This window comes from Pollicipes pollicipes, unplaced genomic scaffold, assembly GCF_011947565.3.
Source record: "Pollicipes pollicipes isolate AB1234 unplaced genomic scaffold, Ppol_2.1 Scaffold_4219;HRSCAF=4965_pilon_pilon_pilon, whole genome shotgun sequence".
NCBI classification, from domain to species: domain Eukaryota; kingdom Metazoa; phylum Arthropoda; class Thecostraca; order Pollicipedomorpha; family Pollicipedidae; genus Pollicipes; species Pollicipes pollicipes.
Genome location: NW_023596448.1, coordinates 21,499,786 through 21,521,552, shown reverse-complemented (window position 1 = coordinate 21,521,552; position 21,767 = coordinate 21,499,786). Strand labels below are relative to the sequence as shown.

General features: G+C 53.1%; 1 protein-coding gene across 2 annotated transcripts in view; it reads right to left on the bottom strand.

Moving 5' to 3' along the window:
- Positions 1-504: 504 nt before the first annotated feature.
- Positions 505-21,767, bottom strand: part of LOC119096066 (growth arrest-specific protein 1) — a 30,436-nt gene continuing 9,173 nt past the window's right edge. Inside the window, exons 2-3 of one of the 2 annotated variants that reach the window (XM_037218925.1) lie at positions 2,515-2,790; positions 505-1,419 (exon numbers count right to left, since the gene is read on the bottom strand). In XM_037218925.1, coding sequence (XP_037074820.1) covers positions 934-1,419; positions 2,515-2,781 — 753 coding nt within the window. In that variant the 5' untranslated portion in view covers positions 2,782-2,790 and the 3' untranslated portion in view covers positions 505-933. The remainder of the gene's footprint in view (positions 1,420-2,514; positions 2,791-21,767) is intronic. The other variant, XM_037218926.1, reaches the window with a different exon arrangement.

Genomic DNA, 21,767 nt, shown 5'->3' with positions numbered 1-21,767 from the left:
GCTGCGTCGGACGTACTCTCAGCCGGCGGACGCGAGCTGGCGGACGCGAGCTGCGTCTGGCGTACTCTCAGCCGGCGGACGCGAGCTGCGTCGGACGTACTCTCAGCTGGCGGACGCGAGCTGCGTCCAGGGTCCGGCGCCGGGCCGTCGGGAGCGTGAGGGATATGAGGGTAAGGGCGGGATCAGTAGCGACAGAGCGGCGCCAATATTGCTGACGCCGTAGTAACCCACGAACGTGGCTCTCGCGTTTCGTCAGGTTTTGAAACTTAGCACGTCCTGCCCCGGAACAGCTGAGTTATTGGCATCCCAGCCGGCGCCGCCCTATTTAACCGATTCGCCGCTTTCATGCGATGTTGAATGCAAACTTCGTCCAATCGTGGCATTGGTGGTCACTTTGCCTGAGCTCGAATCCCGCAAAAACAATGCCCGGCACCACAGCATGGCCTTGCAGTTGAGCGTCCGCTAACCGCAACACGACCGCGGGAGGACGCCAACACGGAATACTTGCAAGGCATTCGATGTATTAAGGCTGACATGTTCGCCACTCGGCACAACCGGCAGAGGATCAACATATGTGTATATAGACACTGTCTTCAGCGTGGACTGGTTAAAAGGCGAGGTAATCCACCAGTGGGAGGCATCGGCATGCGCACGCGACAGCTGCGTTCGGGAGTCATGTGCCGCCACATTTGTACATGGTGACTAGCTGGATCATCTACACAAGACATACACATGGTGAGCGATGTACAAAACGAAACTGACAATGCATAGCCATTCAAATCATCACCATCTCATTCAAAAGTGCGTTCATCCTTCACGGTACCCTATCAACGCTCTGAGGTCGACAGCATAACAGCTGGCTGAGAAACTCTCGTAGGAATGTGTGGCACGCAAAGCACGTCTGGCCATCCACGTCTCAAAACCCTTCATATGTCACCAGCAGTGAGCCGCGGCCCATCTCGCCCACACCACTAGCGCCACCTGTATCGCGACAGCCGCACTCAAAGTCTGCGCGGCGGCGCCACCTATCACGTTTGTCGCCTCCTCGCGTTCCTCATCCACCACGGGTTTGTGGAAGCAGAGATGGTCCATGTTGCGCTTGATATCAACACAGCTAGCGCGCGCCGGCGCGTCACCCTCGCACGCACAAGTCTGCAGCTTGGCCGCGCGCTGCTGTCGCTGCAGGATCGAGATCGAGTTGTTGCAGCGGCGCGAGCAGCGGCGGCCGGCGAACATGGCGCGACAGTTGCGGAAGTAGTAGTCGAGCGCCGTGCCGCACAGGTTGTCGGCGCCGCAGATCCACTGGGCCACCTCGCACGAGACGACCGTGTCGTTGCGGTTGGCGTACTGCACCTGAGGCCGACACGGGTCCAGCCGCCGCTTGGTGGCGCGGCAGAACTGGTCTTCGCCGCAGTCGCACTGTGGGGGCAGGGAGCAGTGGTGTCAGCGTCATCCCAGGCCCTGACACTGTGCGACGAGTGCGACACTGAGTCTGCAAACATTCTGTGTGGTCGGCTGCCTACGGAGCGTCACAGTCCGGATATGTTCGTTACGTACAGGCCTCGACTCTGGCGACCTCCTAAGTGTGTAAAGAGAGAACGGGGCGGGAGTGATTACACAATCTCTGCCTTGCAACATACAGAAAGGACGAAAGCCCGCCTTTCTCTTCACCCACGTATTCCGGTTCACGCAAACCTTACCGGTCCACGGACTGTGATGCAGCAAAAAAGTACGCTGACGTAGACAAAAATAGAAACAGAAGCAAGGGGAAGGCCAGATCCTCAGCACACTTTACGCAGCTTATCGGAGAGGAGTGCAAAAAATGGACAAGTCAAAACAAAACTGAACAATTAGCGGCACGTGAGAATACCAGCCCATCCTAATACTCTCTCCCCTCCCCCTCCCCCCGGGACGGCGCAGGGTCTCCACCATCACTGGCTTCGGGAAGGGAGGCTCCGGAACAGTCTGCCAGCGGTGCAGGTACGCGCGCGCGGGTCACGTCCGGCAGTAACAAACTGCCCCCGGACGGCCGATCAGTCAGCCGATCTTGAGCCATTGGTGCGCAGAGCCGTCTAGCGGCCGGGCGGCGAACCTCGCCGGCGGCGTGATCGGCCAGCTGATACGGGGCCGGGAGAGATCACGGAACGAGCACAGCGCGAATGCATGTGGTCAAAAGGACCGATGCGGGACGTGGACGTAGAACGGCAAAGGTTATGAACAGGGCAAAGAAACAGTAAGAAAAGGCGTAACAGCGAGGAAAGGAGGCAGTCTGCTTGCTCCATCATCATCCTGCTCCAGACACATCCTGTCTCATTCTACGCCACGTACGTCTCGCCACATATTTCCAACAAAGAAAAGACAAATCACGTGACATGGACTTCGTCAACAACCTCACACCGTGCTCTGTCCTGACCTGCTCGGCATCTACACGCAGGTCCACCACCCCGGGTCCCACCCGCAGCGAACTCCAACAGAGCATGCCCAGTGCGGTGCCCCTTCCCCCGCGCGACTCACCTCCATCAGCGCGTGGCCCGGCTGCGTCGAAGTGAGAGCGATCAGACTCTTGGTGCAGAAGTCGTTGCACGTCTTGGCGTGTCCGTTCATGATGTCCAGGCAGCCGTCCATGTAGTTGTCGAGCGCCTTCCGGCAGCCGTCGCGGTAGAGGCACTTCATGCGCGCCAGGCCACATGGCAGCCGCTGCTGCTCGTCGCCGTCCACAGATGGCAGCAGCGTCGCCAGCGCCAGCGCCGCCGCCGCCAGGGCGCACCGCTGCGCCCTCATACCGCCTGCCTGTGGAACAGAGCATAATCGATGAAGCCCACCGGTAGAGATCAGGCAAAACCCACCGAACACAGGCAACTCAGGCCGAGCTGGCCGACGGACGGTTTTAAAGGCTAAGACGATGAAGCATCGCCCATCCAAATAAACGGCGGGTTTCGTGGACGACACCTTAAGACAGACACCGGTTTGAATGCAGCGCGTCAGGGATGATATGGCGACGCACTTCTTCGCGACGACAAACATTTTCTCCGGATGGTTGCCTGGGAAAATTCCTAAACCCAGCCGACAACACGATCTGGGCTGAAGGAGAGAAGCTGGCCGCGCCGGCGTGAGAAAGAGAAGGGGGGGGGGGGGGCGAGGCTCGGCGCAACGGAGGAGGACCCTTCGGCTCTCGCATGGGAGAGCGTCAGCAGGGGTGCTCCGACCACCAACACCGATCACGACCCGGGGCTGGCGCCACAATATCACCCGCCAGCCGGGCAAATGAAAATGTCCGTCGCAGAATAGCGGCCCCGGCGTCGGAGCGATTTACCGCCAGTTGCCCGCCGCCGCTGAATGGCTCCCATCACCCGTGTGACTAAAAGCGGTTTAATAATAACGAGACTCCAATACTGGACGGGGGGCCGGGCCGGGCCGGGCCGCTGGCTGCTCAGGCGTGCTAGCGGGACGACGGCCGACCGAGCCTTCCGCAGTCGGATAGACGCAGCCGACCGAGCCTTCCGCAGTCGGATAGACGCAGCCGACCGAGCCCTCCGCAGTCGGATAGGCGCAGCCGACCGAGCCTTCCGCAGTCGGATAGACGCAGCCGACCGAGCCTTCCGCAGTCGGATGGACGCAGCCGACCGAGCCTTCCGCAGTCGGATAGACGCAACCGACCGAGCCTTCCGCAATCGGATGGACGCAGCCGACCGAGCCTTCCGCAGTCGGATGGACGCAGCCGACCGAGCCTTCCGCAGTCGGATAGGCGCGGCCGACCGAGCCTTCCGCAGTCGGATAGACGCGGCCGACCGAGCCTTCCGCAGTCGGATAGACGCAGCCGACCGAGCCTTCCGCAGTCGGATAGACGCAGCCGACCGAGCCTTCCGCAGTCGGATGGACGCAGCCGACCGAGCCTTCCGCAGTCGGATAGACGCAGCCGACCGAGCCTTCCGCAGTCGGATGGACGCAGCCGACCGAGCCTTCCGCAGTCGGATAGACGCAGCCGACCGAGCCTTCCGCAGTCGGATAGACGCAGCCGATCGAGCCTTCCGCAGCCGGAAAGACGCAGCCGACCGAGCCGTTCCGGCCCGTGGACAAACACAGGTTTACTCTGCCACAAGTTAGAACTGCACCCCAGCCGAGAACGGCGACGCGCACCACTACCGGGAAGGCAGCGGGTGGTTCAAAATACAGATTTTGTTCTTTTGGGCCCGGTGACCCCTCCTGGTTGCCTAAGGTGGCAGCTTCTCCAAGAATGAATAGCTTCGTAGCATCTTAAGCTGGAAATGATCGCCCGTTTCTGGTTACGCGGCACAAATACAGTAAGCATGATTTTTTACTGCAGTGGTAAAAACTGGTCTTATCAACTCAATCAAGCCGTGACAGCGGCTAGACATAATTGGACACAATCGATGTTACTTATTTCAGGCCAGATATAACGTGTATCAGATAGCATTCCGACAATATCGAGTGGAGTTTCTAATTCGAAGCAATACTGTAAGAACGCCCAATCCTAGAGTATTAGTGTTTACAAATGTATACTCCAATACAAATGTATTAGTATACAAATGTATTAGTATTTACAAATGTAGTATTTACAAATGTATACTCCATCTTACGGAGGAAAACTATGTTTCCATATATCTACCTGCAAAGTAAATCTCCAATTTTCGCATTTTTCAAGACATTCCAGTGCATGCCTGAACACACGGTCGCCACTTTAACCTTTCACAGGCATTCAGATAAGTTCAACCTTTATACAGGCTCCAGTTCGGCCCGTGGACAGACACAGGTTTATTCTAATACAAGTTAGAACTTTCTACCATGTGCATGCGCAGATTCTGCAAATGCAGTTGTGCAAATCCCAATTCAGCCTCGCACGGACACAACGCTGGACCATACGAAGACGTTAGACGCGAGGAGACCAGTTCACCGCGTGCACGGTCAGACGACGCCCCGGCGCCAGTCCAGATCGTGCAGGCCGCGCGAGGGGACCAGTTCACCCCGTGCATGGTCAGACGGCGCCCGGCGCCAGTTCAGACCGTGCAGGCCGCGCGAGGGGACCAGTTCACCCCGTGCACGGTCAGACGGCACCCCGGCGCCAGTTCAGACCGTGCAGGCCGGGCGAGGAGACAAGTTCACCCCGTGCACGCTCAGACGGCGCCCCGGCACCAGTCCAGACCGTGCAGGCCGCGCGAGGAGACCAGTCCACCCCGTGCACGCTCAGGCGGCGCCCGGCGCCAGTTCAGACCGTGCAGGCCGCGCGAGGAGACCAGTTCACCCCGTGCACGCTCAGACGGCGCTCCGGCGTCGGCCCAGACCGTGCAGGCCGCGCGAGGAGACCAGTTCACCCCGTGCACGGTCAGACGGCGCCCGGCGCCAGTTCAGACCGTGCAGACCGCGCGAGGGGACCAGTTCACCCCGTGCACGGTCAGACGGCACCCCGGCGCCAGTTCAGACCGTGCAGGCCGCGCACGACGCCGGTTCCGGCGGCCGCCCGGGGCGCCGCCGGCGGCGTCGCTCTCCGTGCGGGGGCCGCGTTAACACCTCGGAACGGCCGGCCATCGAGGCGATGGCGGCGCGGGCGGCGATAACGGCGCACGGCGGCCGTAAATCGCCGCTGCAGCGCCGCTAACGGCCGCCAGCCATCAGCGCCAATGAGGCGGCGCGATGGAGACGTGAGAAGCGTCGGCGCGGCCGCCGGCGGCCCTCTTCGCACGTCATGTAGGGCGGCCGCCGGCGGCGAGGGGCGGAGCCTGGCGCCCGCCGCCGCCCCGCCCGGCGCCCGCCGCCGGCCGCGCTCCCACCGGCTCCCCTCCTCCGCCGTGCGCGGCCGCCGGCCGGCCGGTTCAAGGGCGAGGAACGCCCGTCGGACGCCGGGCAGGGCTGCCGTCGTCGCACCCGTTCGCGGCGCTGACTGGCGCGGCTCCGTTCTGGTCGGCCGAGGCTCTTCGAGAGCGCCGCGTCTGACTCTGTGGTCGCCCGCGCCGCGTTCTCCGCTCTGAAAGCGCTCCTCCGCACCCGGCGGCGGTCCCGCCGGACCGTGCCCGACTCCGTCCCCGCTCGGGGAGTGTTCTGTCGCCGCCGTGGACCAGACGGTCCTCGTCTAGCTTTGGTCCCTGCTCCGCCTCGCTGCGCCGCCCAGCTGCCGTGGTCGCCCCGTCCGCTGCCCGCTGATCCAGATCTGCTAATGCGCCGACCGGCAGGGCCACCCAAGCAGCTTTCTCTTGTGTCTCGATGCGGCATGAAGGCGCAAGCCTCCGACCACCAGTTGGGCTCGGAGCGGTGGCTGCCGCTCTGATTGCCAGGCCATCATGATCGCGGTGTTCGAGCTCGTGTTAGGAGGGCAGACGAAAGCTCTGACGAAAGCCGGTTTAGGAAGTTCCACAGCTCAATTGCTTGGGTTGTATACGAGAAAACGAATTCAGCATCTAGGAAGGGGATCCACTGGCAAATGCATGGGGCCAGCGGGACAAAGAGCACTCAGGCGGTGAAGACAACCCTAATTTCAAGTCATGCTTTGGGCGCAATCTGCGGGACACCCATAAATCATACAATGAAGCATTATCAACATGGAACCAACAGCATCCAACATCCGATGTTGACTGGCAATGCTGCAAGTAGTACTGGAAGCAGTTATAATGCTGTAAGTGATGAGAAATATAAGTACTGGGAGTAATACGAAAAAACATTCTGTTGTATGCTGCTAAAAGCGAGTTTTTTTACCATCATATTGATATGATGAGAATAAATCGCATTGCCTTTAACATTTTCCAACTCAAGCACGCCTTCGAAGTTGCCGTCCCATCTCCTTTGACCTAGGTATGCAGTTCCACACATACAGTTGCCGTATATCACAGACTGAATGATTGTTCGGACTACCGTCCTTGTCTGGCGTGTTAGATATGCACAATGGTTTGGCCGGTTAGCTCTCCAGCTGTCGTCCGGTGTCCCGGAGCGCCGAGAACGACTGGATGATGTCCGCCTCTCAGCTACACATGCGTCACAACGCGAATTCTCTCCTTGGAATTACTCGGATTCGAACTAGTCTTCTGCTTGCGAGTCCAACGCTATACCAACTAATCTCACGGGAATAACAGCTCAGTCGTCTAAAATCAACTGTCCTCTCAGTGGTGTAACAATAAGCCACTAATTTAGGTAAATATTGACACCGGTGCTTCAGAAAGTGCGTGCCAAGCCGGACGTTCGCATGTTCCCGATCAGCTCGACACTGCACCTGGCAGCCGCATATTCGCTGAATCCCATCGCTAGAGGGAATGTTCCAAAATTCGGATTCAAATGCTCAGCTTAGAGTGAAAACTTAAGTGATTCCAGCACGTCACTAATGGCGATATATTACTTGGTACACCTTGGCTGGTACAAGATGTGGTTGTATCTAGATTTGCACAGATATCTGTACACTAGACGCCGGAGCACGAGTCACCAATTACTAGCGAAATCCCAGTCAGAAGAGAAATCAGCGCCAGCCCGAGGTCAGTGAGGCATTTCTTGCGAGGTGCACCGGTCATTGACCCCGGCAGCAGCACCTTGCGTTATCATGTGTTGCAGCACTCAGGCCCCAAACTTGAAAAGGTCATGTAAACACATGGGAGAAGCCAACCAGACGTTGAGGGTCATGTACACATATGGGAGAAGCCAACCAGACGTTGAGATTTCCGATTCTTCCGTACGCCCCCCCCCCCCCCCCACTAAAAACGCACTGAAACATGGAGATGACGGTTTCTTTTCTGTCGAGTTGCTATTTTTAACCTCGTGTCACCGATGCTCACAAAAATATGTCCCCATGAGATGCACGTTGACTGCCAGATACCAATGATAGCCGCAATATGACAAGTGACAACTTTCGCTAACAGTTCGACGCGTGTTACGATCACATTCACGCAAAATCGCGTAGGTCATATTTCACTGGACGGAAAACAAGGTGATCACAACTTCCATGGTACCACGGATTTTATATGGCAATAACGCATTTCTTTCACGATTCGAATTAGGTTACGATACGAATTAGGTCCGTGATAACGAATTAGGTTAGGTTAGGTTAGGCCAGGATAAGAGGCAAACTACACCATAGCCCTCGCAACTGAGCGTGTCTTAAAGCCCAAGTGATACAACACATGGCAAGGGCGTAGTTTCACAAAATGTGATGGGAGGTTGGGAGGCTGAACAGGGAAAAATAATTTAGGCTCACCGAGCAATGGGTTTCTGCCCGGATTTGACCCACGGTCTTTTCAAAGTTGGAGGAGGCCAAGTTGGGCAGGCTGAAACCAAAACTGGATAGGTAACAAAACCGCTGACACATGATGTGGGCACAGTGTCTGCAAAATGCATCTGAACGTCATGTTGAAGGATGCCTGTGATGTACTCAGTCCAGATTAGCAGTGCACCGTAATATCACTACACAATTAACCGGAAGCGCATCGTCTTACTCGTGCGGACGACAAATGATACCGACCACATCTGGTACACAGAAATCTGGACCACAATCAGGGTATCTGAGGCACAATATTAGACAAGTGTCAGCAACATTGGCGCATATGTGGGCAACAAAATACAACGTCCGCAGAAGCATAAGCTGACAGCACACCACCACACCATACCACTCCTGCAATGTTTACGTCCAGTCTTTCCAATCCTGTGAACCTGTTGTTCTTATGATTGTTAACGACTCACGGACAGGCAATGCCAAAAGGAAACTAGTACACTTCTCACAGACCGCGATAAGTCTTAGCTAGCAACAATTTACCCGCAAATTATACCTAAACTTACTTTTATTAAGTTCCAAATATTTGTCTCTGATGATGGCAGACGACTCATGGATGCAGTTAATTCAAATTATACAAAACGTTCCGTTTTGGCCCCTACACTTGCATATCAAAGTAACGTCCTCATCACTAAAACCATAATCTGCGCCAATATTATTCAATTTTGCGTTTTTAGTAAACACGTGGCTACTTTGTTGAGAGCGTCGCGTGAATTTGTGGCGTTGCTAGTTACCGCTTCGCTGAGATACAGGATGCGAGCAAAACCAAAAATTGTGATAAACAAGATGTTTGTAAGTGAGATTGAACATGAAGACATTTATAAATGGAGCGACAAATTACGCCGAGCGAACATGAGCTAAACTTGTTTGCGAAATTGGTGCCTGCACGTTAAAAACGCACGTATCATTTGGCCACAGCTGCTACACGTGCCTCAATGTTGTCAGCAGCCTAACTTATTGAGCATAACTTTTATTGATTCCCTTTTAACACATCCGTGGTTAAAAGGGAATCAATAAAAAGAGGGAATAAACAGCATTTATGTATAGCCACAGGCTAACATAGCAGTGTAAGAGACGCTGCTTCCACCGCATCGGCCGTTATGTTGCAAACTGGGTGGCGTTGCTGCCTCGCTTCATGCATGAAACACCTAACGAAGAGCCTGTATACGTATCAGCATGAAATCGACGGTAATTTGCCGTATCTGAACCATCAAATAAGCAAACTTTACATCATTTTAGTGACCACTACAACAGCGCAAGCAACTGTTGGCATCGCGAGCAAACGATCGCCTCAACTTTCTTAGCGCGATCTTCAATGATAGCCAAGCGAAGGTACCGGGGCCATTATCTCCCGTGCCGTTTTATGGGCAGGGAAAATTGCCACCTGGGCAAGCAAAACGTGAGCACCGCAGGCCGGCGTGAGCATCCTATGATCACATAGGAGGCGCGTTTGACACCATTCAACCGCGGCGCACGGCGAACCGGGAGAACAAGTCTCGCCAGCCGCCGTCGGAGCACGAGAACGCAGTCGCAGCGTGGCGTCGGGGCGGGCGTCGCTGTAGCAAGCGTGAGCGTGGGGCGTGGGGCGGCACGGACGTCTCCAGCGGCACGGCGCGTGCGGAGGCGTCTCCTTTCGCTGGGCGTAACCACACGGCTCGCGTTACCCCGACGCCGTCCCGTATATGGGAGACGTGGCAGCCCGCTCAATGTGTTTATCACAAAAACAGGCACGTGCACCGCACCTGCTTGCACATGGATAATTCAAGACGTTCAAATCGTGCACTTCAAAACGTCTAAACGTCGTGGCTGATTTGCGAGCCGTGCACGAACGCTTCATTATTTCGACGTTTTGCCACTCCCAACTGGCATCGCGGATCAGCAAGCGGCACAATGACCTCTGGTCGGACGCAGCAACAGCGGAGCGCGCGGGGTCCGGAACCGCCCGACACCAGTGGTGGTCCACCCGACACCAGTGGTGGTCCACCCTGGTCCCGGTCTCGTGACGGCGGTGCCGCCGGCCGCACCGGACCAGCACACCAGCCACACTGGTGGAGCGACGGGCCCGGGTGCGACGCGCGCCGGGAGGCGTCGCACAACCATCGCACGACATCCGACGCGACTTTGACGACATCTGGCGACATCTGGCGACATCTGGCGACATCTAGCGACATCTGGCGACTTGGGCCGGCCAGGCCGGTCGCTCGCCGGCCCGGCTGTACCACGGCAGGCTGGGCGTCATGGGAGGATGACGAGTCAACGCCACGCCACCGCGGCTGCAGTGGCAAACACTGCCAGGGAGACTCGCAAACAGTAGCCTCTGCGTGGCGACTATTACACACCGGTGACGCCAACAAATATCACGCGGCGGTGACGCCAATAACTATCACACACTGTTGTCGACAACCGCTACCACACCCCGATGACGTCGCCAACTATCAGACGCCAGTGGCGCCGACAACTACTACACGCCGGTAGCGCCGATGACTACAACGTTCCGGCGGCGCCGACAACTGTCACACGCTGGTGACACCGACAACTATCAAAAGCCCGTGTCACCAACAACTATGACAGGCCGGTGACGCCGGCAGTATCACACACACGTGTGTGTGTATGTATGTGTCATTGAGGCTCTACGACGCACTCAGCTGCTGAGGCTATGTGGCGTCGCCTGCCTCCCACCCTGGCAGAAAGGGCGGGCACCGCGGGGAATCGAACCCCCGCACCTCTGGCTTCCCAGACGCGTAGTGGTTTACGCAGACATCACACGGACGTGACGCCGACGACTACAACATGCCGTTGACGTCAACGACTAACGCACGCCGGTGATGCTGACCAACTTGCCACAGGCGACGTCACCGCTGGTAAATGACAGCTCCTGGCCACTGACAGTCCGACACAAGTGACATCGCCACCGCCAGGCAACAAACCCCGGGAGCTGAAAGCCTGACAAATGCGCGACCACCAGCGCCAAATAGCAGCTCTTTGGACCGCGAGTAGAACACGGGTGACATCACCGCTGCCAAATGGCCGCTTTTGGCAGCCGACATCTAACATGGCTACTCCAGCGCGGACTGGACTGAGCTGAGCACGGGGGACGGCGCCGGCAACAGCGGCGTGACTCAGACCGCAGGTGAGCGAGCCGGACTGAGCTGAGCACGCGGGACGGCGCCGACAGCAGCGGCGTGACTCGGACCGGAGGTGAGCGGGCCGGACTGAGCTGAGCACGCGGGACGGCGCCGACAGCAGCGGCGTGACTCGGACCGGAGGTGAGCGGGCCGGACTGAGCTGAGCACGCGGGACGGCGCCGACAGTAGCGGCGTGACTCGGACCGGAGGTGAGCGGGCCGGACTGAGCTGAGCACGCGGGACGGCGCCGACAGCAGCGGCGTGACTCGGACCGGAGGTGACTTGCACCAGCGCACGCCGCGGCGGTCGCGTCGTGCTGTCGCCGCCGGCGCGGTCCCTGCCGGCCGGCACGCAGCACGCCGCGAGCCGGCTACCGCTTGGGGGGGGGGGGGGGAGGAAGGGGGGAGGCGGCGCGCAGAAACGGTCACGTGACGGAGTATCTCACCATCGTCTGGGCCAAGTCAGTCGTGCTGAAGTGATTAAACCGGAGATCTGTGCCGCAGAAAAAGGCATTTAAGACGCAAAAAAAAGAACGGGAGACAGGCGAGACAGCCCTGCAAGCGCTCGCTGCAGTGATCATTCCACCAGACAGCCCAATTAAAGTACTCAACGGGAGAAAAAATATGGGAATTGTCGTTGCGGTAATATCACTTTGTTCGCACAGGCGCCGTGTCGTGAGGCTCTGATCTGGCCAAAACTCCCCTCCCCCCCGTCCCCACCCCAGGTGTGCACAGATGCGAGCCAAGTCTTCCACCTCACATACCAATCATTTCAGGGGCTTTTTGGAGGCTCTCATTGCTGATTGTTGAGTTACTGATTGCTTAGTACTGACAACTTACATCACTTAAATGACTTATGACCCTCTTTCTCTGCCGTCGTCTTGCTCATCCATCGACTGAGCTCGATGGGCGACCAGCTCTAACGACGACCCCCCCCCCCCTCCCTCCCCCTCCCCATCCAACATCCTCGGGAACCATCGCCGAACATTATTCAAGTCAACAACTGCAGAACAAGGGACCGCAAATGACAGGTAGCGCGCTCAGTTTGTTGCTTCCTGGGACTGTGCTGATGGATGGAAATTCATCAGCCACACAAACGTGCAGCAGACACGACATGAGACATGAAACAGAAGTGGCAAAACTTGAAATGCTCCGTAACACCTACAAAACCTATGCGACCAAAGAGCCCAAACATAATTCACGTTGTGACAGTGGAAGACAGCGGTAAGGTGGGCTTGCTTCCTGCCCTAGTTAATGCTTGGCTTATTTCCTGCGGGTAAACGAAATAAGGAATTAATTCAAAGGTGACTTGAGTTAGCCGAAACATTTGACAACGCTGGGTTCGCCTTGGGTGGAGAATTTTGCGTCTTTTCCATGAATACCACATAAATAGGGGTACGCGAACAGTCACCAAACATTTCTGCCATTTCAGATATGATGGACCGAGATTCGCACCATTTGCATTCGAGGATTTGATAACAATAACTTGACTACCAAAGGTCAAACAGGTCGTCAAAATAATACAACTGCTCAATGTATCGTTAACAACATGTTTGTCTTTATTGGGTCGTACCGTCTGCCCGGAATGAACATTTTGCGTTTTTTTCCAAGTCAGTGGCGTATTCGAGGGGGCAAGAGCCGGGGCACGTGTTTCCATTTATGAAAATTCATTTTAGAAGCTACCGATTTAGCGCGCCAGGAGCGTAACAAATCGGCTGTTCAGCAACGAAATTTATGTTCACTTCATTCAACCAGTTGAAAAAGCCTGTATACGCCCCTGGTTCCGACTGATAATAAGATACTGTCATATAAGTCACGAAATCTTACATCACCCAGTGATCGTCTCACATATCTCACTTTTCAGTCACATCGCTTTCGCTTTACCAAACTTCATCCAACATTGCGTCTTAGCTAAAAATTTCAGGAGCAAAAGGAGCGTAGTTTGTTGTATATATTGCATTGTTGTTGAATTGTATTGCTATGGTATTGTTGTTATACGTTGCATTGTATTGTTTTTGTATTGCTATATATATACATCTCTTGTTGTATTTGTCGTATATATGTTGTGTAATATACATACATATATATATATATATATATATATATATATATATATATATCATCCGCATTTCAGAACAAGAAGTGCACAAAGACTTGTGATAGCGGTGCTAAAAACAACAATACCCGACTGAGCCAAAACAAATCTATCGGGTTTTTAACTAATATCACGAGATGCCATCTGTTTTACAGATGTTCATCATGCTAACAATAACATGCAGGAACCCGGAACGCATTTGGGCATCTGCGCGGTTCATATTACAAAATGCATCAGCAGGGATAATTTCGGACGATTTGCATCCCGAAATGCATACAAAATGGAGCGGGGTGCGAGCGAACCGAAGACTGCGCTCGTCAGCCTCCTACAATGCGTACAATATTTTTGTACAGAGAAAAGATGAGAGATGAAGCAGCACGTGATAAGGCATGAAAAATATAAAAATCAAGCACAATAGACGTGAAAAAAATGATGGAGAATAAAAAATGGATGAGACATCTCAACACGTTTTACAAAACTCAAAATGCGATTCTCTGATCCAGCATCATCACGAGCAGGTTTAAGAGCCAGTGATTTTGCGCAGTGAGCACAAGCGGTAACCTTGCGACTGTCCTGAGCAGTTATTTAAGGGTCGTCCTTAGTTAGCAGCAAGCATTAAGCAAACGGCCAGGAATCTTGCTTCAACTCATAGAAAATGGTTATATTGAATAACAGGCTGAAAATATACGCAGCAAGGATGGAAAACAGCACAGGAACCGCATACAACTCCATATCTGGTCTCGTGTTCCAAACGCCATATTGAGGTGCTTGTGATTATCCCGCATAAGTAAGACGGAGCCGTATCGGACCATCTCAGCATACTGTAACACATTAACGACTTACCTATCTTACGCGTGTACTTACCACCAATCAACATCCACAGACAGCGTACAAAAAAATGACGCTTCATAACTGGCTGCGCGATACTGGTTTGATCCAGTGTCCCTGATGATACTATTGTTTTGATGCTCACTGGACACAAGCATCAGCAAGATCCATCAGCAAGCAGCGCCCACTCCCATCAGTCGCAACCTGATCGAGGTGAACTCCTCTGTCAAGAGCGACATGAAATAGCCACAGAGCTGCAATAGCCCATAATTAAGACCGATTCCGTGTATTCTCATCAACACCATTCCAAATTGCCCATTCCTGGCAGTAACAAGAACGATGAAGCCTAGCTCGTCAGAGACAGCATATGAGTTCGTGAAAGTATAAGACGAATGCAACGTTATTTTGCAGGACCTCATGGGCATGATTCCCCACCCACTGCTGTCACAGTGATATATTCTAGCTCGCCGCCCGATCTATCGGCGAGCCTATGGGCATCCGTAGCTAAGAAGATTCGGACAATCAAACAAGTTTTCTTGCCTCCTTTTCCATGCATGATCAAAACGTTCAGCTTTTTAAGCGGTTTTTCAATCGCGACAAATTCAAGGCTCTTGAGCCAGTGCCTGAAATTTGGGTGTTTGTGATCCCAGGACCTTTTATTCTCCACGAATAAACACTTGGAAGAACATAAAAATTATGACCTGTGTGCAACGTGAGATGGAAACAGCCCGCTCCCAAAGCATCGAGAGTGTCACGTGCCACACTCGCCATGACTAAACGAGGGGTACTGCTTGCAGGCTTCAGCCGATTCTTCTTTTCCATATCACACAATCTTTCCTTTCAATGCACTCAGTGCCTCAGTCCGTTGCTGCTCACCAGCACACGTTTAACTTATCCACCGTCCACCAACAACACCGACGTGCTCAGACCCCCGACTCCGAGACCACACTCAAAACAACAACCGCCTCTCCTAACGGGAAGGATAGCCAGGGAGAACGGAGAGAAAAGAGCATCTCGTTTACGTCATGACTTAATGCTTCTGGATTGCACGCTGAAATCATTGCAACACAATACAATTGATATCAAAATATATGATGTCACACTAACGTATACATATCAACGTAACAAATTGATTATTTATTGGGTAGAGAATAGGTTTCAATCCTTTTTAATTGTTACCTTTATTAAATCTCCATTAACAGTATAACAGGTATAACAGTGACGTCAAACAATGTCTCACGCATTCGCTTGGGCACGCGGAAATCCACGTCTCTGCGAGTCTCCGGCTCTTGGAGAGGATTTAGCAATGGAGAGAATGCATATTCTCCACCAAGAAATCTGGGCTCAGTACAGGATGAGAACGCGCAAAAAGGGCATTTAATAACAGCCCGCAATTTGTTCCACCACTTTTTAAAGCGTTGCCACCAAATTGTGGTGTGAGTGTTAAGCTAAAGCGGGTGTCTTGTTCTCCGTTGAGCAGAACTTCTGGTTTTGCATTTAAAACATCGCTTTTGAGATTCACCTTTTATCTAAGCTGGGTTTTGCCGATGAATAATTTATGCAAAATCTGTTAGATCCTAGAAAAGCAATATCAGCACCGGGTTTTGACTGACAGTGGGCATGTCGTACAAGACTGCTACTCTGTGCGCGCCATTTTTGTAGCCTTCCGACGGTTTTTTTTTGGAGCCGCGTGCAGGAGGCGTGTCGGGCGGGGATAGTGGGATTGCTTGATGATACAGATAAGCACAATACATAAATTCAGCTTAGCGTCATACGCTGAGAACATAATTGCATCTGACTCAACGTCGGTGAGTTCATATAACGGTGCTAGCTATGAAGGGTTGGCTTGCTCTGAGCGGAGGAAATAATTCCTCCGCCCCTGCTGCATTGTGCTTCGAGCCCCGATTACGCAGCAGCCTGAAGTTCCAAATAGTTTGGTTTTGCACACAGCTTTGTGGAGAGGTGAGCGGAGAAAACCGTTAAACCTCAAGGAATGGTGCAAACCATACTGTCCTTGCATTGTGCCAAATTTCTTCACCAATTTGTGGGAAGAGGCTAGACTCTTGCCCAACTGAATAGGAAACTACACTCCTGGTCCCAAATTACACATATCTAGGTCGGTGGAGGCCTATGTGGGCATCACATTGCGCTAGCACCTGGCCCTTAGGTGAGAGATTGTACATTGGGTGGAAGGCAGTTGCACTAACTGTTATGTCCGAGGTGTTCCCATTTATATAATGTTGGCTTGCATGCCATTTCAATCATCCTTTTTATAATGTGCTCTGGGGAATTATGTAACAGGTGGGCAGCATCTTAAGCATTGATTTCTATCGGTCTTAATTGAGACTCACCTTTAGGGTAGAATTGTCAATGTAAACCCCTTTCAGCCACATAGTATCAAAGAGTAAATCAGGTGTGAACATACACCCAGGAAGAAAGCACTTACTTAGGAAGGTAAAAAAAATAAAAATTACAAGCAGTCAATCTTCAACGGTCTTCGGTAATCACTGAAACCAGCTAATGCATAATGCTCATTGTCAACTACTCCCAAAGAATGTCCTGCAGTACCAGTTGTGTACACAGTGCAAATTCAACAGGGTTATTCTGTTCTCACTACAATCCGTGATCTAAGAATTTGTATTCTCTCCCAGGAGCCAAAGCCCAATTTCAAACACTGGCCCAAACCAGCGCAACTTGTCATAACGGCAGTACCAACATGCGGCGATCGCCCCGAACGGGGTCCGTCTTGGGTCCACAACAGTATCTGAAACTTGGGTTTTCTTGATGTTTTTAGCCCCAATACATTTTGTTCTCCAGAAATATACACTGGAAAGAATGCCAAAAATTGCTCTCTGTGGGCGACGTCAGATGGAGGCAAGCTATTCCCGCAACTTCGACAGAATCGCGCGCCACACTGACGGCTGAACGACGGATATTGCTTGTGGGTTACAGCCGAATCTCTCTACCATCACACAATTTTTTCCTAGCAATGCATTCTGTGCCCCAGTCCGTTACTGCTCGCCAGCACATGTTTAACCCACCCACCGACCAGCAACGATATCGACGCGCCCATACACTGGGCCCCGAGCCCGTATTCAAAATAACAGCGACGTTTCTTGACGGGCCAGGGAGAAGCGCAGAGAACATCTCGTGCATGGCACGATTCAACGTATCTAGATTGCACGAAAGTTGATACGTTGGTATGGGATGTCACATTTAAATGTACCTCTAAATATGGTGAATTAATTATATATTGATAAATAAATTGTACTTCCTTTTCAATGGCACTTCCATTAAAGTCGCGTTTGAAACTATCAAAAATGGATATTGTACGGAACGTGCAATGGTGACGTCAAACACCATCCCAAACACTCGCTTGGGCACGCGGAAAACCACGGCTCCGCGAGTCTCCGGCTCTTGGGGAGGAATTAGCACTGGAGAGAAGGCATATTCTCCACCAAAAAATCCGAGCTGAATATACATTGAAAATGCACAAAAGGGTCATTAAACAAAATCATATAATTTTTCCTATCGATCTATAGAGCGTCGCCACAGATTATGATCTGAGGATAAAGCTAAAACAGGGTTTCTAAAGCAATATATAAATTTAGCTCCGTGTCATACACTGAGAAAAGTATTGTATCAGACTCAACGCCGGTGAGTAGATGTAGTGATGCTAACTTTGTGCGGCTGGATTGCTTTGTGAGGATGAAATAGTTCCTCCGCCCCTGCTGCGTTGGCCTCCGAGCCCCGATCACGCAGCAGCCTGACGTCCCAGATGGTGTAGCTTTGTACATAACTTTGTGGAGCGGGTGAGCAGAGAAACCTTTTATCCCAAACAAATGGTGCAAACCATGTTCTCCCTCATTTTGGCCAAGCTTTTTCTCAAAGTTGAGGAGGGGCTAGCATCCTATCCAATATAGGGAGCTACACACTTGTTCCTAAATTAAGTACATCTAGGTCAGTAAAAGCCTAAGCGGGTATCACAATGACCCAGAATCTCTCCTCTGGTCGAGAACGATTGTACCTTTGCTAGAATGCAGCTGCTCTAATTACCATGCCCCAGATGCTCCTATTTGTATTATGTCTTGCTTGACATTTCAATCATAAGCTTGGCATTAATTATGTGCTCCGGGGAATGGTGCAACAGGTGCACAACATTTCACGCATCTGCTTTTATCAGCCTGTATTGGGACTAATACCTTTACAATAGCATTATCAACATCCACAACTTTCTGTCAGCCCCATAGCTTAAAAAATACAGTAGGTGTAAGCATAGACTTAGGAAGGAAGCACTTACTTAGAAAGGTAGACAATTTAAGAATCGCAAGCAGCCGTCTTTGGCAATCACTGAGACCAGCTAGAGCATAGTGTTTGCTGTCATCTGCTGCCACAGAATGTCCTTTAGTGCCAGCTGTGAATGCAGCGCAGGTTCACCTGGGTTATTTTGTTCTCACCACAAGCCGTGATTTTAATATTTTTGTTCACCCCCAAGAGCCAAAACCAAATTTCAGACACTGGTCCACAACTACACAGCATTCGGCGTCCAGACAAATCTCCCGCCAAAACGCTGATACCCACAGAACCAGGCGCAAGTGCACAATTTTCCGCATAACTGGCCCGAGAACACCGTTTGGGAAACACCGTTAAATAGATGGGGCTAGGGCCTTGGATCGGGCATCCATTTAACAACACGGACCATACGTTATTTTTGACTTTTTAACTAGATTTCGCGTCAGTCCGACGCGATTCATCTAGTTACACACCTGTGTAAGCACAGTTTTATTCTCATCGGGAAGTGTCTCCCTATGCAAGCCCCGCTGGCCTGAATAAATGTGTTTTTAATACACAGGCCCAAACCACAGTTCTTTGATCCATCTAAAATCACTGGCACCAAACGCGCGGTAAAAAGTGAATAATCTGAATACGAATGCATCAATGCAATGCATTGGTACCGCGATGAAGTGGCCCTACCTCCACCTCCTTGCTTTGATGCATATGGTAAGTAAACGGAGTATGCCGTGGTATCTATAATGCGATCTGAATGGTGCTTGCACTGAAAGCCCTTCAACAAGTTGTCATGTTTTTGCCGCTCATAAATTGCGCTGTCAACTTTAACGGGCAAAATCCATCATGCTCGACAACGGAAATTCGAAACGTCAGATCTTTTATTCAGCACCAAGGCAGAATGGATGGCAGTCATATTTGTCCAAGGTGCCAGGTGCAAGTCCAAACCGTCAGATATGATCCAGTGTCGACCCCAGCCAAGTGTTCCCTCATGCATTAGTACGGTGGCAGCTGGTCCCCGGCAGCCCGAACACACCACACCATTAGCTCCCTGATTGCGCCCCGCGTTATTTTCCGCCGTCATAGCCCAGGCTCTCTCACGTCCCGCCCGCCTCCCACGAGCCCCCTGCTCGGCGCCCGCTTCTCATGTTTCACCGCCGAGGCCCGGGAGCCCGTTAAGGCCGCCGGGCGGCTCGCTCGCCGGCCGCGGCGCGCGGCAGCCGACGCGGGTCACGGGCACGAAGCCGGGGACCGGGACCGGACCTCAGCGAGCGTCACACAGCCGGGCCGAGGGCCACTCGTCAGCGGTTTTGACAAACCTCCTGAGCACGGCTCCAGCCCCTGCACAGCGCTGAAGGCCACTCTTGGTCTGAGTAGTCCTGTCCAACACAGCGGAGATTCACACGGGTGAGACGCTGCCCAGATAGTCATCCGCTGCTGCATGCTGAGTGGTTTGTCGCATGATCTCACTGTCAGGGATCACATGCAAATTCCTGTACGGTTGTCAACGACTTCATTCGACTTCACTCGGCGTTCCCCAGCAGTGCATGCCAGCGCAAATCGCCTTCATTCGCGGGGCGAAAGACGCGGGGAAACGCTCGGCCGCCCCAGAGCAGACCGGTGCATGGTAATTCAAACGCAGACGACCTGCTGTCCCCTCGCGCGCTCTCGAAACTATCCGGGCTCCGGTCGCTGGTCTTGTCCATATTTGCCGCAGAGTCAAGGCCGACGACGGAGTTGCGTCCGCAGTCAAAAGGCGGTAAGTGCATACCAGACGCCACGCGTCCTAAACGGCGCCAAACCAAGATACCGCCGACAGCCCAGGTAGCACCATAACCGGACTATCGGCAGGGAGGGGAGGGACCGTCCGAGTGCTCAGGCGCCGCCCGTCGTTCCCGCTCACGCCGACCCGCTGCGCCGGGCGGCTGCGGTCCTCGCCATAGGTCGTACACGGTCGGGTCACCTTCCGCGGCGTCGTGCGCGGCGCACGCCATGCGGTGGCGCGTCCCACACGACCTCCTGCATGATTTTGCGACGAATGATGTGGGCTTGCAGGTTGGCGTTGCACCGGTTCAGGTCGAATGTAGCTGGCAGGAACCACAACCTCCGCGTCAGTAGTTGTTCGGGATCCAAAGCTGCTTGGTGGTCGGACCGACGTACGAGATCGTCGTCATTGGGGCTATACGACGCACTCAGCTGCTGAGGCTGGATGGCGTCGCCTGCCTCGCACCCTGACAGGACGGGCGGACACAGCAGGAAATCGAACCCCGTTTTCCCAGACGCGCAGTGGTTAAAGCAGACGCACTAACCAATGCACTATCGGCACCCCAACGTACGAGATCGCGGATCTGACATGGTGCTTTTCTAACACACATACACACACATGTCAAAATACAATTGTTATGTTCATCGTCCCTTGCTTGTTACTTTGCCCTCATTGCGGTTCGGATTCATTGATTAATGATTTGGGTTCTGAAGCGTCGTGCCGTAACGATCACATAGCGCAAATCAGATTCAGGTTCATGAGGCTCAGCTACGGAAGTTACAAGGACAAAATCACGAAGTTGCATGACCATATCAGTGATTGTCGTGCTGTTCTTCGCCTTAGTGACCAGACAATCACAACTTGTTTCGCATGTCTACAACCCATCAATTTTCCGCAAAGGAAAGCACCGCCACTTCCCATAAACAAATCCCGGAACTCGCCCCGACGCCGAGACAAGACGGCAAGCTCAGCAAATGTCCAAGCTGTCTGCGTCGCCCATTGGCCCAGGTCAGCGGTGAAGTCCGCGGCCGGACGACCAGACAACTAACTGGCTCAGTGCAGTGCGGCGATGCACCGTACGCCGAAATATGACGAACATCGCATCTATGACGACGAAAATGCGCGTTACACACGTCGAAGAGAAACTACGGCATGCTGCTCTATTCGTCATTTTCTCATTGCTGGAAGTTTTCCTTCGCGCGGCAATAATTCCAGAAACATGTGGGCTTAGCATTGGCATTACGAGGGAAGGGAGCACGCGATATTGATTAATGCTTTCCTGTGATGTACGATTCAAAGCCTTTCGTGTGAACACAATGGAGAACAAATGGCACCATTTCAGTTCCTTCGGATTTATCGAGGTTGAAGAACCGTTCCTTGGAACCCAAAGTCTTCTGTTCATTCCATG